General features: G+C 27.6%; 1 protein-coding gene across 1 annotated transcript; it reads right to left on the minus strand.

The window, feature by feature from the left end:
• Positions 1-4,005: 4,005 nt before the first annotated feature.
• Positions 4,006-6,405, minus strand: LOC110666883 (CBS domain-containing protein CBSX5). Its single transcript, XM_021827537.2, has 2 exons — positions 5,908-6,405; positions 4,006-5,103 (listed from the first exon to the last, which is right to left on the minus strand). The coding sequence occupies exons 1-2, from the start codon at positions 6,255-6,257 to the stop codon at positions 4,293-4,295; spliced, it is 1,161 nt and encodes a 386-aa protein (XP_021683229.2). The 5' UTR covers positions 6,258-6,405; the 3' UTR covers positions 4,006-4,292.
• Positions 6,406-18,952: the final 12,547 nt, after the last annotated feature.

An 18,952-nucleotide genomic window follows, 5' to 3' on the forward strand; every position in this document is an offset into this window, starting at 1 on the left:
TTTTTCAGAATAACCTGTCCCTTTCCTCTCAGGTTATGAAAAGATTACTTAATTGTATTATTATTCTCTAAATTTGTAATTTAGGACTCCGCATGTGCTAGTAGTAGCATTAAGCCTATCTGAGACTGTATGAATTCAAGTTTTCATATTAATAAATGAAAAGAAAAAAATTTTTTATGAGTTTTAAATGGTTATAAATGAGGTAATAGGGTTGAGCTGGGCTCCCCTGATTTTAGTTTTCTGAAAAGTTCTGGGCTAAGTTGGCCCAAAATGAAATTATAACAGTTTAATTTAAATTATCTTATATGCATATTGGGTCTAAATTGTGGGCCTGGTTATAGATTTGAGGAATAGTTAGGCTTACTACGGGCCTCGGGGGCTTTAAGATGGCCCAGGTCCTAGTGCCGGTCCGGCCCATAGGTTGGGTCGTGACACCATGCAAGGGTGAAAAAGAGTTCTTGTTGAGAATTGTTGTTTTAAAGCTTAGATTTCCTTTGGGAGATTTCAAGATCAAGAGTAGAATTGAAGTTTCGTTCATCTTTTCTCTCACACTCAAGTTCAAAGGTAAAAGAGCTAATTCTTTCCTTCTTTTCCATCTTCTAAGGGGTTACAAACATTATTTTATGAGTTAGGTTGGGAAATTCTAAGTCATGAATAGTTTGAGAAGTTTTGAATTTGGTAGACAACATTAATCTAGAACACAAATATGTTGCATTTTCTGCATAATTGTTGTTGATGCTCGATGGACCTTGGATGACCCACGAGCCTCCCCCATATTATGTATAAGTTATGTTTATAATATGATCATGCATGATCAGCGGTGGTAAGACCAGGTGAGGCCTAACAAGCCCCTGGTGCATTACTTTTAAGCGAAAGTTCTGAAGAGCCTTTATATGAGTCGGACACATTAGATATGTTACTTATTTAAATGAAAGCCCTAAGGAGCCTCTGTAGAACCGAGCACATTGGATCTGGGAGACTACTAGTGATAAGTCTATCCTATGTGAAATTTTTATAATGCGAAAATTCATTTGGTTGATGCATTGCATATGTATAAAATGGAAAAAATAATTTTTGCATGTTTGGCTAGTTTACTCACTAAACTTGCATAAACTTGCTCCTTTCCCCTAACCCCTCAAATGCAAGGTTGCAGGAATAGAGGAGCCTTGGAGAGTGAGCAATAAGAGTAGCTGTAGAATTCTTTTTATGTATGTTGTATGTTAGATGGACATATAAACTGTAAATAGATAGTTATTGTGCTGGAATGCAAGACTCTTGATACATGTTTATTTTAAGTATGAGTGATGTAATGATAGATGCTTGCAATCTAAGCTAACTCTTCTATTTAACTAATTACACTTTAATGACTTTTTACGTATGTAAATGTTCAAATTCTGAACCAAGTTCATATTATAAATGTTTATATATGGATGAAAAGACTAAAGTGTAATGGTTTGGAGTTGCTTAGATTGTGGGTTTTAAAGAATATGCTCATGTATAATAAGTTCTTAGGCTTGCTACAGATTCCAACAGTTTTAAGTCGACCTAAATCTTAGTACCAGTAACGGCCCTTGGTTCGGGTTGTTACACTAAGATCCTTTTTAAAACCTACTCCCATTTCGAGTCAAGATGGTATTTAGCTTTGCTATATCAAATTTTGAAATTAGCCTTCATCAAGTATATATATTTTTTTAAAGGTTAAATTACTATTTAACCCCTATATTTTAACGAAACTAGCTATTTGGTCCTTATATTTTGAAAAATACATTATTTACTCTATATATTTTACTTCCATTGAACTGTTTAGTCCGTTTGTTAATTTTTTCGTTAGTCAATAGTGGCTAAACTACTATTTAGTTCCTCTATTTTAACGAAACTAATTAATTAGCCCTTATATTTTGAAAAAAATATATTATTTAATCCATGTTATTTGACTCCATTAACTATTTAGTTATAATTATTTTTTATATCTAAACTACTATAATTCTTTCCCTCTTATTTCTTTACACCCACATCTTTTTCCCCCTCATTCTCTCTTTGTTTTCATTTATTGATAAAAATAGTACAAGCTATCTACACAAAAAAGTGAATTAGTTTACTTAAACTTCTAAATAATTAAGAAAAATTATTTTTCAGTAGAGAAAACATAAAAATAATATTCAATAAATTAGAAATTAAAAAGAAATATAAATTCATATTTAGTCTCCGTTTAGCAAAATTTCTATTTGTATCAAAGATTGTATTTTTAAAAATGTTATATTTTTAAAATATATGAGTCAATTAATTAGTTTTACTAAAATAAATAGACTAAATAGTAATATTTATCAAAGTATATGGATCAACTATTTAATTTTCTTAAAATAAAAAAATAAATAATAATTTTAATTGTATAAATGATAAAAAATTTAATAAAAAAATTAAATAATTTAATAAAATTAAAATACAGATACTAAATGATAATTTAAAAAAATAATAATAAGTTAGATGATTAAGAGAAAATACATTATTGTCCACACATGTGACGGGGTGAAGAGATAAAGAGAAGGGAAAAAGATATGTGGCTGGTGAAGAAAGAATACTTGAAACCCCAAAAAGAAGGGACGGTGGAGTGAGTTAGGTTGCCGGCTGAGATTTTTAAATTTTGCATCATTTCAGGGCAAACTTATGATAAAATAAATAAATTTAATTATTAATATATTTTATATTTTAATTTATAATATTCGAATTTAAATAATAATTTTTCTAGCTGGCGTTCATAGACATATGTGATGGCTAAATGGGCAGCCAACGTCACAGCCATTATTATTCTATCCACCTTATCATTGCATTTATGATTTAACGATAACACTGTATCTATTTCTGTACAAAATGTTGGATCATAACATTAATGCTTTTGTCTCTTTCAAAATGGTCCCCTCTATTTATTCAAATAACCAATTATTAACATTATTTATTTGTTTTTAATTATTGCTGTCTCTTCATTAATAACATTTATTCATCATTTTTGGATTCCTAAAACCTTGTTTGGTAATATTTATTATATTAATAATTATTAATTATTTATATATTAATTTAAAATAAAAATATTTGATAAAAATAATTATTATTTTATTAATTTTAATTAAAATATTTTTTTAATTTTTAAAAATTTAAAATTCCATGAAAGTAATTTTTTATAAATAATTTATTTAATTTTTATTTAATATAAATATTATGTTACTAAACAGTATAAATAAGAGAGATAATTAAAACATTAAACGTTATATATCCAATTAAATAAAATTTTTTATTTTTTAATTTTTGATTGTTTTAATTTTATGATCATATAATTATCAATTTTCACCTTTTAAAATTTTTTAAAAATATATATTTTTTGAAATATTTAATTTCTCGTGAAACAGACAAACACTCATTCCATTAATGGGCTACTTGCCTAATAGGATCTGGCATATTGATGCTAGAAATAAAAAAGAATAATTTTTTTTTATTAAAATTTATGGGTTAAAACTTAAATTCAATGTAGGCTGTCCATTAACATCATTTGGGCCTCTGATTTTGCTCACAGGCTTAGCTATCAAGCAGATGCGGGTTTATTCAACTACTTTTTGATGGACTCGGACCCTCTTTTAAGGAGGCTCAGTTATTTAAAACGACGCACCGTTGTGTTTATTGGGGGCGAACCAAGCAAAGCTTTATTTCTATTGACGAAAATACCCTTTCTACTTCCAAGTCAAAGGCTTCACATCACTGCGAGTGCCGAGCAAAAGCTTTAACCAAATCACTGAGGGATGAGGCTGAGAAAAAAACCTATGCTCAATTATCGAATAAATCCCCAAAGAAAAACCTAATTTTTTGCAGACCCAATTAGTTTCACAAATTATGAATGCCCTCATAGAATATTTAAAGTAGAATATCATATTATCAAGCAAAATGCATGGATGAACCAACAGTGATGCCAAGCCCACCAAATCTTCTGGCGTGGCGTAGCCTAGCATACTAGGAAAGTTACTGAACTCCTCATATTCGTAATCCTTCCATTGCACCCTGTTTTAATTAAACCTTTACATAGCAAATACACTTGGAACACAGAATCATGGAAAGCCACAAGCTCCATCATTTTCATAATTACTTCAAACCTAGCAGGCTAACAGTACTCATTAAACTACCAATGAAGAAAGTATAATCTCACTCTCAAAAGAAGTTAAGACTAGAAAATAAAAAATTTTCCAAGGAACGTTGGTTTTCAATATGGTTTTGGCAGTTCTTTATTTCTCTGATATTTTTTTGAATCCCTACATCATTGACTTCAAACGTTCTCGGAAAACTTTCATCATTCCTGCAAAGGTAACTATTCCTACCAAAGTGCCATCCTCTTCAACAACCCACACATTACTCACACGATGAGAAAGTGCCTGAATCATTACTGCCACCAAGGAGCTCCATGGAAAGCACACAATTGCATCAGTATTGCTCACCACTCTTGATGAACGCCTACCTAACCTCCCACTCCTACCCAGCCCAAACTCCTCGTCAGATGAGGATGCCGAAATTTCTGATTCTTCTTCCAGCAACTCCAGAGCCTCACCTAAATTCCTCTCTTCCAGTCTTTCCTTAACCAACCGTATCAGATCCTCTGGTGGGTCACCACAGTCTATGTAAGCCATAAAATCCCCAGTAGAGAGAGTAGCAATTGCAGCAGCCACTGACTCGTTGCAAGAGTTCAGTACGTATGGCGAGATCTCACCAATCAACTTGCCGTCTACGTCAATAATGGCAACGGATGTTTGCTTGACAAGGGATTGAGAGATTAAGGGTAATGAGGAGGAGGCAGGCTCATCATAGCAGACAGCCAAGATCGATTTGGTGTCTATGATGTTGAGAGACTCAACAGCGTAGTTAGGAGTGGGGGAGAAGAGACCAATGCAGTTAAGAAGGTAGCGAATTATGTCTTCTTGGGTAAGCCAGCAGTACTGAACACGATTGTCATGGAGGGTGGAGTTTGACGATGGTTTGTGTATCAGCTTTTTTCTTGAGAAGGGACTGTGAATTGGTATCACAAGGTTCTGTGCACCTTCAAGGATGAGATCTATAGCCTCCAACAAGCTGAAACAATAGATTATAGAGAGCAATTAGATATGAACAAGTAACAGGGATAGGTTAAGTAAAGATGGGATATTGCATAATTGAATAACTAGGGATTGAACTACAATTATGATTTGGTTATATTTTATTCATGAATATTCACAAATTCTATTATATTTAAAACCAATTCTTAAAACCACAATAACAATTCTTTTGATGCAAAGTACTGTTTTTTTTTTTTTCCATTTAATTTCACTTAAGCATCATTACTTAAGCAATTAAAATTCTAACGGTAAAATTAAAATCCCAAAGCTGCAAGCTACATGCAATCTAAGAATTACCATTTGTTTGGATCCTTAATATGTGCAGGGAAATTGAAGAGGGGAATTTTGGAGAGAAATTAAATGAGAAATGAAGAAAAAAGAAAAGACTCTGTTAGAAAATTCCAATTTATCCAACAAGAAAATTGAAAATGGAGAGAAATCCCCTTCATCCAAACAAAGGGTTAGAAAATGCAAAAGTTAAAATTCACCTGACACTTCAAAGAAAATAAAATCCACTTAAATCAAAGGCCTGCTTTAGGTTTTTTTCCTTGACTAATTCACTTTTAATAAAAGAATTCTAAATTGTCAAATAATCATAGAAATGTTTTTTTTTTTTCCATTCAAAATATGAATCAGTTAAAGAAATCAATTTAATTGAGTTCTATTCCGGACAAGGGTTATAGAAATTGAATTAATTGAAGCCCAAAGAACGTATAATCTTCAAATGATAATCAAAATTAGTTTTCTTTCACCTCATGTCTCAAAGAAATAATTAACAAACCTTGCGTTCGGCTCCAAGTGCCTCACAAGGCCAGGAACCTTGGGAAGGATAACAGAGACAGGTTCCTGAAGAGCACTCCCTGGATTTTTCAGATTGTCTTCTTCACACAAGAAGCAAATGACATCCACCATGCAAACTTTACCAATACAACGGCATTCATTTACATCAGAAACCTTAGATCTTGAAGCGTTACAGTGGTGATCACAACTCCAGACACTCAAATACGGGTCACCGAATCTCCTGAGAGAAGACAGCGCATCACCGACGGTTGCAGAGACGGAGAGAGACCTAAGCGCAGGCTTTCCAAGGCATAGGTCAGATACCTCACGGGCCAGTAAACTCACTGCCATGCACAGAGAGATGGAGGTGTAGAGTAGAGGAGAGGAGAGGACAGGCTATTTTGCAATTGGTGGCAGTGAAGCAGGAGGAGGTGGAGGAGGAGAATTCTGACAAAGGATTGATTTTTCCGACCATTTATAGACCGTGTTTTACCGGTATACCCGGTCACTATACCTTTGGTTACGCGCATGGGATTTAAATTTATAAAATATTGACAAATTTTAATTTCAATTTTTTTTAACTAATACAATAATTTTATCAAATGTCTTTATATAAATTTTTAATTTTTATATAATGAGATTAATTTAGATAATTAGAATAAAAATCTCATTTTTCAATAATTAGAGTTTATATATTAGTTAAATATGAGAAATTACAGTCTTAAATATTAAAAAAAAGTTAAAATCCTATATAAAATGTTAAAAAAATTTGATAAATCAAATAGTTAAAAGTCTAAAAATTTTTGATAAAATACTCTAAAAATTTATCACGTAACAATCATTTGTCTCAAATTTTTTTTTTAATTTTTATCTAAACTTTTAAATTTATATATTTAATATATAAGTCTCCCAAATTCAAATTAAAAATCTAATTTTGTAAACTCCTTCTTCATCGCCACTGAGGAACAGAGTCACTGCACCCACCGTGACCACAATCCCACCTCTCCTTTTGTTGCAAACACCGCCACTTATTGCCGGGGACGAATTAAAAATTTAATTTAGAGGATTAATTAAAATATATAATTTTTTTTTTAAATATATAGTTTATTAATAAATTATTTATTTAATTATTAATTAAAAAATTAATTAATTAATGATGATAATTTTGTATTGCTAATTAATAAAATCATAAGAATTAATAAAATTATAAGAATTCATATAATGTGGTATGATGAAATTTTTACGTTGATTGTCACTTACCGTAACCCTTTTTATTTATTCGGGCTTGAAACTTACTAAGTATAAATTGCTTAGGCGGAGTTTTATGTGATCGCAAGATTCTTAATAAATTGAAAGGAAAATTTTACCGTACAGTCATACGACCGGTCATGTTATATGATAGTGAGTATTGAGCAATGAAAGAGTCCTATGTGTCTAAGATAAGAGTTACGGAGATGAAAATGTTAAGGTAGATGAGTAGTCATATTAGACTAGATAAAATCCGTAATGAGAGTATTAGAGAAAAAGTATGAGTGGTGTCAATTGAGGATAAGTTGAGAGAATGAAAATTGAAATAGTTTTGTCATGTAAAGCGTAGACATACAAATGCTTCAATTAGACAAGTAGAGTACATTAGGTTAGAGTATAGAAAGAAAAGAAGAGGTATGTACTTAGTAATACAGTATGACCTATAAACATTATACATTTTTAAGGATTTAACCTAAAATCGTTTAGAGTGGAGAAAGAGAATCTATACAGTCGACTCCAATAAATTTTTAGAATAAAAACTTAGTTGAGTTGAGTAATTAATAGAATCGTTTTATAACTATAAATAAAAACATTTAATAAATATAATGATAAAAATAAAAATTTTATTTTGAAAAAAATTAATTTGTTGAAAATTAAATGAAATTACTATTAGTTCAAAATTATAATGAATAATTAATATCGTAAATTACTAAACCTAAAATATATTAATAGCCTAATATTAAAAAATTTATCTAATTTATCTTAAATCTTTTTTTTTTAATTATGAAAAATAAATTTAATTAAAATTATAGATTAAATAAAATAAATGACTTGGCTTAATTCCTAATGTTATGAAATAAAATTTTTTATTTTATTCCTAACTTGAGTATGAAGATATTTCAGCAAGAAAAAAAAAATTAATAATGAGATTACAAGAAGAAAACTACTAATATTTTACATTGATAAAAAATTAATGAAAGAATTATGTTAAACTCTCCTTTAATAATATTGTTTAATAATTTAAATTTTAAAAAATAGAAATTAGTGATTGTGGATTTATTAGATAAAAAATATGATAAAATAAAATTAATGAAGAACACAAGGCTAAGAGAAAATAGCAATTTGATTTGTTTTCTAGTAAGAGGATGTGTATTTTATTGTTAATATTATTCTTTTAATAAAAATTTAAATTTTTTTTAATAAAATTATTAGTATAATTTTTTTTTTTAAATTATCATTAAATCTTTAAAAAATTTTAAAATTTTAACGGTCCAATGCCCCCTTGGCCGTATCATGGCTCTGTGGCTGGCTGTGACTTCACATCAAAATTCATGAGAATTTACTTTATTGTTTGTTAAAGTAAAGGAATTTTTATAGATTTTTAATAAATTTAAATATAAATATATATAAATTTTTAATAATATTGTTTTTATTTTATAGATTTTATAAAATTATTTTATTTATTTTACAAATTAACAAAATTTATTATAAATTTAATTATTAAAATTTTAAAAATTAATGGTTCACTTAATTTAATTGGAGATTAAATGACTACTCAAATTTTTTTATTAAGGACTTAAATGCACCTTTTGCAAAAAACTAAAGTTTTATTTATTTATTATTATTATTATTATTATTATTATTATTATTATTATTATTATTATTATTATTATTATTATTATTATTATATAAAGTGTGTAGATAGGCTTGGAATATTATTACAAACCACAAAGGATGGATGTAGAAATTTACACTATGTTTGGATGGAGAAAAGAAAATAATAGAAGGAAAATAAAAGAATGCAATGATTAGGGAGAAAAATAATTATCTCATTTTATGTTTAGATTAAGAGGTAAAATATTTAAAGGAAAGTTACTTTTTTTTAATAATAAAATTACAATGTTACCCCTAGATGTTCAAAAAACACCAAAAAATATATAGGGATATTTTTATAATTTTAAATGTTTTTCCTCCCACTTTCACTTTACACTATATTTGGATAGAAAGAAAAAGAGAAGAAAGAAAATTTGAGAGGAAAATAATTTTATTTTTTATCATTTTGTGTTTGAATTGGTAAAAAATAAAGATTAAAGGAAAATTTAAGAGAAAAATAAAAAATTTTTATCCACTTTCACTTTTTCTCCAAAATAGAAAAAAGTGAGGGGAAAATATAAAAAATTATAAATATATCCATAGATCTTATAAGTTTTTATTTTTTAATTCAAGGGTAAAATTATAATTTTATTATTAATAAAATAACTTTTTCTTTAATATTTTCCTGATTTTATCTAAACATGCGAAAGAAAATATATTTTTCTCTTATTATTATTATTATTATTATTATTATTATTATTATTATTATCTTTTTTTTATTTTTCTTTCACTATTTTTAATTTTATTTTTCATCATTTTGTGTTTAAATTGGTAAAAAATAAAGATTAAAGGAAAATTTAAGAGAAAAATAAAAATTTTTTATCCACTTTCACTTTTTCTCCAAAATAGAAAAAAGTGAGGAAAAAATATAAAAAATTATAAATATATCTTATAAGTTTCTATTTTTTTTAATTTAAAGGTAAAATTATAATTTTATTATTAATAAAATAACTTTTTCTTTAATATTTTTCTGCTTTTATCTAAACATGTGAAAGAAAATATATTTTTGTTTTATTATTATTTTTTATTTTTCTTTCACTATTTTTCTTCCACTAATCTAAAGACAATATTAATTTAAAGAGTAAATAAGAGTAAAATTTAACTCTTATTTTTATTTTAAAATTTTTTTCTCCTTATTTTCCTCTTTAACTAAATATAAATAAATAAAAAATAAAATTATTTTCTTCCAAAATTTTTTTTCCCTCATTTTCCTTCAATCCAAACGCAACATTAAGAAATGATCTCCAAATCCTCTTCTCGCAATGAAAACATTTGAATATTATTATTATTATTATATATTTTTTAATTTAATGATGTTAGGTGAAGGTTTTCTTGAATGATTGATGATGACGAGGAGTGGGGTATCTCCACGTGAAGCGGTTATCAGTACGTTTGTTATAGACGCGCAACACGGGACACGGCTTGTCAATCATCATCCTGATAGTACACTTTAGCGTAATCCCATTGTACGGTTGGTATATTCTTTTCCTTATTTATTTTTTATATTATTTTATATTATCATATGTCATAATTATTAATATTTTAATTTAAAATTATTTAAAATTATAAAATCTTAAATTTAAATTTAATAAAATTTTCAAAAAAAAAAATAAATTTAATAAACAAAAATAAATATTGATGGCTATTGATTAATGAAATTTCATTTTCAAGCGTTCATGTAAAGTCCCATCTGGCACGCGTTGTCGTTATTATTGGCGTAGTTGTCATTTGATGAACAAGTTTTTCTTTATTCGCCACGTGATAATCATATCTACGTAAATAGAAGCAAAAAGGCATCCCGCTTTCTTCATTTAAAAAAAAAAATCAATTTTTATATATTTAATAGAAAAAAATCCAAAGTTTAGTAAAAATGAATTAAAAAATTAAATAAATATTAAGTATAATAATAAAACCTATTAAATTTTTAAAAAGAAAATTTAAAATTATTTTTTTAAAATTATTAAAGAAATAATCACTAATATAATATAACACTCCAAAATTTTAAATTTTATGAGCATTTTTGATATTTTAATTTTATTTAAATTTTAGAAATTTTTTTGAAATTTTTTGGATTTTAAAAATCGAATTCGATTTTCCGAAAATATAAACTTTGATGATTTTTAAAAATTAATTTAAAAATCACTTGGCAAAACTAAAAGTACATTTGGAGTCTACGTATTTTTCTGAGTTTTTTGGAATTTTTCGAATTTTGGAGTAAAAATTTAAAATTTTGTATCTTGAATCGGACCGGCTGAATCGAACCGGACCGGATCGGACCGACCTTTTCCTTTTTCTTCTTTCCTTCCCCGCGTGCGTCGACCTCTCTTCCTTCTCTCTCTCTTTTCTCTCTCCTCCTGCCACCTCCCGACCAGCGCCACCCAAACTCCCTCGCGGCGTTCGGCTTCCGGCCAAAATCCGATCCGCCACCAATTGGATCGGGTCTTGTGTCTAAAATTATCTACTCGGCGAGAGCTTTCCATAGACACCAAGAACGCCAAAATCCATCGAACGGTTTGTCCAATTTTTGCTCGGGAAGTTTTTAGCCTATTTCGACTTTTGGGATAGATTTCTCGAAAATCGTGAATCCCACGAGAAAACCGAGAGTACCAGAGCACTCCACGCCGAGAGCTTGGGGATATAAATTTCAAAATTTTTCGACATTTTTTGGTGGGTCCACGAACTTCGCAGTGTTTTTCCGAGCATTAAATGAGCTTAGAAAATTCTGAAAAATTTATTTACTAACCCCCGTGTTATGAGCTTCTTGTAGGTATCCTCAATTCGTGGAAATTCGCGGTTGTCCGGTGAATTTACGACAGACTGCATTCACGGAAAAGTCTCCGAATTGGATCGAGGTTTTGGCTATCCCCCCATTATTAGACGTCCCGAGCGCGTCCCCAAAGTCGGAATCGGCAAAGGTAAACCCGAACCTTGCTTTTTCGTAATTTTCTAGTGCTTAAATAGAATTAAAAATCCATAAAATATTCGTCGTAGCTTAGAAAATTATGATTCTTTTTGCAATAGCCTAGTAATATTGCTAAGGACCGCGGGGAAAAGTTTTAGAATTTTTAGAACTTATTTGGGCAATTTTTGCAAAAATGGTCAATTATAGGGACTAAATTGAAATTTTACATGTTGTGATGAATGATTGATTGGGTGGGCCCAGGAGGGGCTGTGTGATGTGATTGAGTTGTGGACATATGGATTGTGAATATAGAAGTGTGTTTTGAGCGATTTCGACTTAGGGACGTATTGGTCTTTTTTTTTGTATTGAGTCAAATTTATTAAATGATTGTAATAAAATTGTCGTGAGTCGACACTTTCTTCCACCACCGCCTGACCATCGTCAAGTCTGTGAGTAAAATATTAATTTTAATTGTAATTTCACTATTATTATATGTTCAAGCATGCCCATGCATCACTTATATGCATATATTTATGTAGTTAAACTCTAGGCATGATTTATGTTGCATTGATAACTGTTAAAGTGCCATGATGTTGTTGTGGTAATTTGGCGTTGGTGTGCGTGTGATGTGGTGTGGACTATGTAGTCACGGCTTGAGTTCTTGACACGATCCTTCGGGGTAGTCACGGCTTGAGTTCTTCTGGGACTCCGATTTAGTTTATTAAGCGAAAGTCCCGCTTGAGTTCTTGTTGGATTTAAGAGAGTCAGATAGGGATCAGCTCCCATATATTATGATTGATGCTACAGGGTGCGTGAGTGCTCCAAATTACCTTTTTGATGTTATGATGTGAAAATATTGTTGATGTTGCATTTCACTCTACAGGGTGCATTAGTTTTAGATAGTTATAGAGATTATGCTTAAAATTGATATTTTACTCTAGTCGAACGCTCACTCTGCTCAAAAATTTTTCTGTGCCACGGAGGATATTTTTGAGGTTAACATGCTTTCTCCTTGCAGTCGATTACTAATGTTTGTATAAACTTGTTAAATCTTAGAATTTCCGCATGTGTTAGAAATGTTTATTTGATTTGGGTCAAACTAAATTATTATTTTGGACCAGAAACTTAATATTCTATGCATGTTTGATGGATTGGATGAGGAGCCGAGCTCCCATTTATTTTTATGTCGATGAGTATGTGGAGGGTGAGCTCCCCAATTGAGTATTTATTGTGTTTACATGCGGGTGAGTCGAAACCCCGTTGGAAAGTCCATTTTATGGGGACTCTGTCGCTTGGTTTCTGAAATTGGGCCCAAATGGGCCTTAGAATTGGGTAAATGAACAGTGGCCTCGGGGCTTTAGGGCCAGTCCTAGTCTTGATGGGTTGGGTCGTGACATATAATATATAATAATTACACATAATATATACCTACTCTACTTAAGAAAATATCCTATCAAAAATATATTTCTTAAAATATACTATTATCAACCTTTTTTATAAATAAGATAAGGTAGGAAAAAAATAAATGACTTTCCCTCAGACCCCCCCCCCTCTCTCTCTCTCTCTCTCTCTCTCTCAACCCTGTTCATATTCTCTCCATACTCTCATTCTTTACTCTACCCACTCCTCTCAAAACCCTTTTCTTTATATTCTCTCTCTCTCTATCTACCACACTATTTGTTCTCTCTAATCTGAGTATTGAAAGGTTATTAATAATGATCTCCTTAATTAGAGTGACAATTTAGATTGATGGGTCATATTCGTATCGTGTCAATATGTGACACAAACACGATACTATTAATAAATCGTGTAAAAAATTTAGATATGAAATTATACAACCCTTCTAACTATATACCTCACGATAAATTAATTAATATTAAATGTTTATATATATTGTTTATCTTATAAAACAATTGAAATTCTATATATTTGATTGTTAATTAATCGAATATTATAATTTTAAAATTAAAAATATTTTTTACTTTTAAAGTGAGTTTAAATCATAGAAGTACGTTGGTTTCAAATGAGTTAGGCCAGCCTGTTCTGGCATATTTGAATAAAGCTTATTTAAATGGTGCCAAAATCCATGATGAAGAAACAACAAGCAAGTTGACATCAAGCTACAGCAAAATTCTTGGGTGAGAAAATAAAATTGAATAATATCATTATAAATGGCCTACTGGCCTAATTCAAATAAGTCTAACTCAAATCTTATATTTTTTTATATTGTGTTCGTGTTGTGAGTCATGTCTAAAATTACTACCCCTCTCCTTGATGGATCTTTAACCATTTCTTTTTTAATTTTACAGGTTTCTTTAGCTGAAATGATGAAAATATAGATTATATTAATGAAATAACATATTCAGACTTTATCGGTTAGAATTTGAAGAGATTAATTTTTTATTAACCATAAAATAAATGTAAAAAATACTCTAATATATATAATAAAATTAAAGAACTCTAAAAAAAACTCTAACTATATACCTCACTAAATTAATTAGTAAGGGATGTTTATATATATTGTTTATCTTATAAAACAATTGAAATTCTATATATTTGATTGTTAATTAATCGAATATTATAATTTTAAAATTAAAAAATATTTTTTTTCTTTAAAGTTTGGTTTAAATCAGTAGAAGTACGTTGTTTTCACACAAGAAAAGGCCAGCCTGTTCTGGCATATTTGAATAAAGCTTATTTAAATGGTGCCAAAATCCATGATGAAGAAACAACAAGCAAGTTGACATCAAGCTACAGCAAAATTCTTGGGTGAGAAAATAAAATTGAATCCCTCCTGAATATCATTATCAATGGCCTACTGGCCTTGCAATTCGCAAGAGATATCTTTGAGCAGGACACGGTCCACATTTACGGCTCAAATTCCCCCCCTCGGCGGATAATTTATTCGGTGTAACGTACACTATGGTTGTTTATGATGCAATCCACATCTATTATAGTTGTATTTTATTTTTTTTATTTATATCATTAATTATGATATATATATATATATACATAAAATTTATAATTTTATCTTATTTATATCAAATCTATTAAGCATAAATAAATACATAAAATTTTTATATTTAATTTTATTTAAATTTAAGATATAAATATATAAAATCAACGTATTTAATATATGAGTTTCATATGTTTTATATTGAATATATAATAAATTAAATTTAAATAATAAAAAATTTATAAATAAATTTTGTTTTCAGTTGGAACGATAGTAAAAAAAATTAATTTTAATTAATATAAATATGTGAAAAATTAAATAACAATACATGAGTTGGATCCGTACATAGAATCTGACCAACTTGTAAAAACGGCACCGTTGGCTACAGTACACAAAATGATGGGTCCACTACGTTTCATACATTGAACGGCGCATAAAATTATAATACTAAATTGTAAATTATAAATACTTTATTTTCCTTTCCCTACAAATTTTCCCAACAGGGCGAAAGTGATCATCAACTGTCAGCAGAAAAGACACGTGTGTGGACCTCTTCTCTTCCGTACATATTCCGCGTTTGGTATCATAAGATCAGGATATGGGCGGGGGATTATAATATTAGGACGAAGACAAACGAGTCTTTATCACGAGTTTCTTTTTTGTTTTGTCCTTACATGTGGAATGTTGGATACGGTACGTACGAGGTGCAGGGCTGGCCCACTTTGCATAAATTGCGTACCATTTAGTCAATAGACAAATTTGACTCAAATTGCTCATCAAATCAAGTTTACATCGCTTCATAAAGAAGGGCGAGGAAAAAAATGTGCAATTTATTTATTATTTTTAATTATTTTAATTTAAATTAAAATAATTTTTATTTTATAAATTTAATAAATGAATTAACAAAATGTTAGTGGAGTTCAAAGCAGATCTCACATATTGATGCAACTTGAAAAGATGCTTCTGGAAACCGAGTCTTTTCCTTTTACTAAAAAATAATATGATAATTATTAATTATAATATTGTTGTCAGTAATTTTTTTTTAAAAAATTATTTTTATTAATTTAATTATAAACTTTTCATGTTATGTTTAATTTTAGCAATAAACTTTATTAAAAACAATTAAATTCATTAATTGATAAATTATTTAAATATTTTCATTTATATATTATTAGTTTTGGTTAATATTTTTAATTTTATTAATTTATTTAATAATTTCAATATTTCATTAATTTTAACAAATTTTCTATTGATAAAAAAATATAATAATTGAATAATATGCCAACTATTATTATCTTAATTTTAATTTTTCTCCTTTATCATATTTTTAATTCACGTTTTTTTTATTTATTTTATAGTCTAACAAAAAAAAACTTAAATATTTAAATATAAAATATTAATAAATAATATTTTAAAATTCTAAATTAAATAGATAAATCTTATTAAACTAAACGTATATTATTATTTTGATTTAATGCTAATTTTTCATTAAAAACTAAATCAAAATCATACTGAATTCATATCAAATTAAGGAAAATCGCAATCAATTTTATAAATATATATATATTTTTATAAATTTTTAGATGCACTATACGCTTCCAATGTAATTATACATTTATATGCAATTAAGATTATTTTTTTATATATTTTTTATTCCTTTTTTTTGTGTAATTTTAGTTACAAATATATAAAATAGTCTTATAATTTTTAATCATCTATGTATTATTATATTATTTAATATACTTAATCTTTAATTTTATAAATATCTTATAATTAAACATTATAATTAAAAAAATAGTTAAAAAAGTAATATGATATAATTCAGGTATCAATTAACCCTCCATTCCCTTGTGAAATCCAACGGGCTACGGCTTCAGGAGTCGCTCTTGAATTATCATGGGCCTCCTCAATCAATGTCGGCCTAATTAAGAAGAAGCAGTAGCCTACCGTACTCTGTTGGGAGCTAATGGGGTTGGCCACCAAAGTTTACTCTTATATTAGTATCTGAATTTTAAAAAAATTAATTATTTGATTTTTAAATTTTATATTATATTATACTTCATTTCATAAATTTTGAAAAATAAATTATTTAATCTTTAAATTTTACACTATATTATATTCTAGTCTTTGTAATTTTATATATAATAATTTAATCTTTCTGTTAATTGATGAAATATTTGTAAATTTTAAAATTATATAAACTAAATTATTCTACATATTAAAATTAAAAGGATTAAATAATTAATTTCTCAAATTTAAGCGACTAAATATAAAATAATAGAAAATTTAAGAATTAAATAATTAATTTTTTAAAATTTATAGAATAAAATATAATATAGGATAAAATTTAGAAATCAAATTATAAATTTCCTTTTATTCTTATGATTTTGGAAAAAAGAGAGTTGATTATTCTTAATGATTGTTAAAGGTTTACTTGCACTCTAAAGGAGATAAAAGTAAGATTTTTTTTTATATATATATATATAATTTTTGAATTTTTATAAATTTATTATTTAAGGAAAAGTAAATGTTTTTTAAAAAAATATTTGGAGATTTTGAGAAAAATGTATTCATTCATTCATTTGATGGGTTAAAAAAATTAAAATTTTTGTTTAAAAAATATGAAATTATAATTGTCAAATGCTTCTATTAATTTGTAAAACTTTCTCTAAAATATAGTTTTAGGGGAAAGAGTGAATTTGTAGGTTTAGAAGGAAATTTAACAACAGAAAGTGGTTCTCCAGTTGGGCTAAGCCCACTAGATTTTCCACCAAACCAACATTGCAACACCTTGTTGGGCTAACTCCACCTGGCCCAAGCATAAAAAATATAAATATTATAAGCAGACACTTAATTTTATATTTATTTTTATAAAAATTATAAATAAAACTCATTAAATTTTAATTGAATTTTATAAAAATTATTATAATTAAAAATTATTTTATTTTATTAATTTTATAAAAATAAAAAAAAAATAATATATAAAATGTACCCAATTATTTTCTCTATTGTCAAACTCTTTTTTTTTTTTTATTTCTTCTTTTATTAGTAATTACTAATTAAGTAATTTTATTTATAAAATAATTGATAAGTCAACAGATTAATATAATAATTTTTAATTTTTAATTATAATAATAAAATTAAATTTAAATTTAATAAATTTTATAAAAAATAATAATATTTATAAAAATATTTATAAAATTTAATAATTATGTGTGATAATTATTTCATAAAAATCCAAATAGATTCCCTAATTAATATTTTTTATTGATGAAGAATAAATTGCATAGCATTTGAGCTTGTTATTATTATCTATAGACTTCATGGGCATGATAAGGACTTGGAAATTGCTTAGACGCCCTTCACCGTCCAAAAAGTCAACTCTCCGAATTTACTAAAAATTTTAATAATATATTAATTATTAATTAAAGGAATATGTGCATTATAGCTGCCATGTGTATCTGCTGACTCAGATTAATGTCACGACCACTTTACCACATTCCACATGCTTATGGATAAGACCCTCAGACCGACGCCTCATATCCTAATTTTCCTACAAAGATATCATATTTAAACTTAAATTAATTAATAATTTTAATATATATTAAATTTAATTAAATTTATTTATATTGAAAAAATTTCAAATTTAAATTTTAATTAAATTTATTTATAAATAAACAGTTAAATTTAATTTAAATTATTCGTATTTATTTTAAATTTAATTATTTTTATTGACATATTATTTGGAAAAATTTACATAAAATATAATTTTCTTATTAATTAATTAATTAATTAAACTATAATTACTAATTTATAAATATTATTATAAATATACTTATATTTTTTATTAAATTTGATATTACTGTAATGATTCATATTAAAATTTCTAAATATGAAAAATCTTCTAAAAAAAGGCAAATAATAATTAAAAAAATAAATCACATGGTGCACTGTCAGATATGGGGACCACTCGTGACTTTTTACTCCGAGCAGATGCTGTTTCACGCGCTCTTACAGGATAAACGAGAGATTATCCTTTTCTAGAAGACGTGAAAATGATTCAATGCATATGAGCCCACAAATATCTACATGCATATGGGCTAAGAATAAACGTAAACCACTAGATTTAATGACTGTATGATCTGACAGACTGGTATGAGCAAGGTCTACCGAACGTACACCTCACCCAACTAATAATGACGCGTATTTGAAGCCGCGATTATCGAGTTTGGATAATGTTGCCACGCTAGCTAGTATTTTCTCTATAAATAAGAGGCGAGAATAGCA

The sequence above is a fragment of the Hevea brasiliensis genome, chromosome 11 (genome assembly GCF_030052815.1).
Source record: "Hevea brasiliensis isolate MT/VB/25A 57/8 chromosome 11, ASM3005281v1, whole genome shotgun sequence".
Classification (NCBI taxonomy): Eukaryota; Viridiplantae; Streptophyta; class Magnoliopsida; order Malpighiales; family Euphorbiaceae; genus Hevea; species Hevea brasiliensis.

Coding starts and splice junctions, on each gene's coding strand:
- LOC110666883 (XM_021827537.2), bottom strand. CDS start 6,257: ATGGCAGTGAGTTTACTGGCCCGTGAGGTATCTGACCTATGCCTTGGA. Junction 5,104..5,907: donor CACTTGGAGCCGAACGCAAG/GTTTGTTAATTA, acceptor CTATTGTTTCAG/CTTGTTGGAGGCTATAGATC.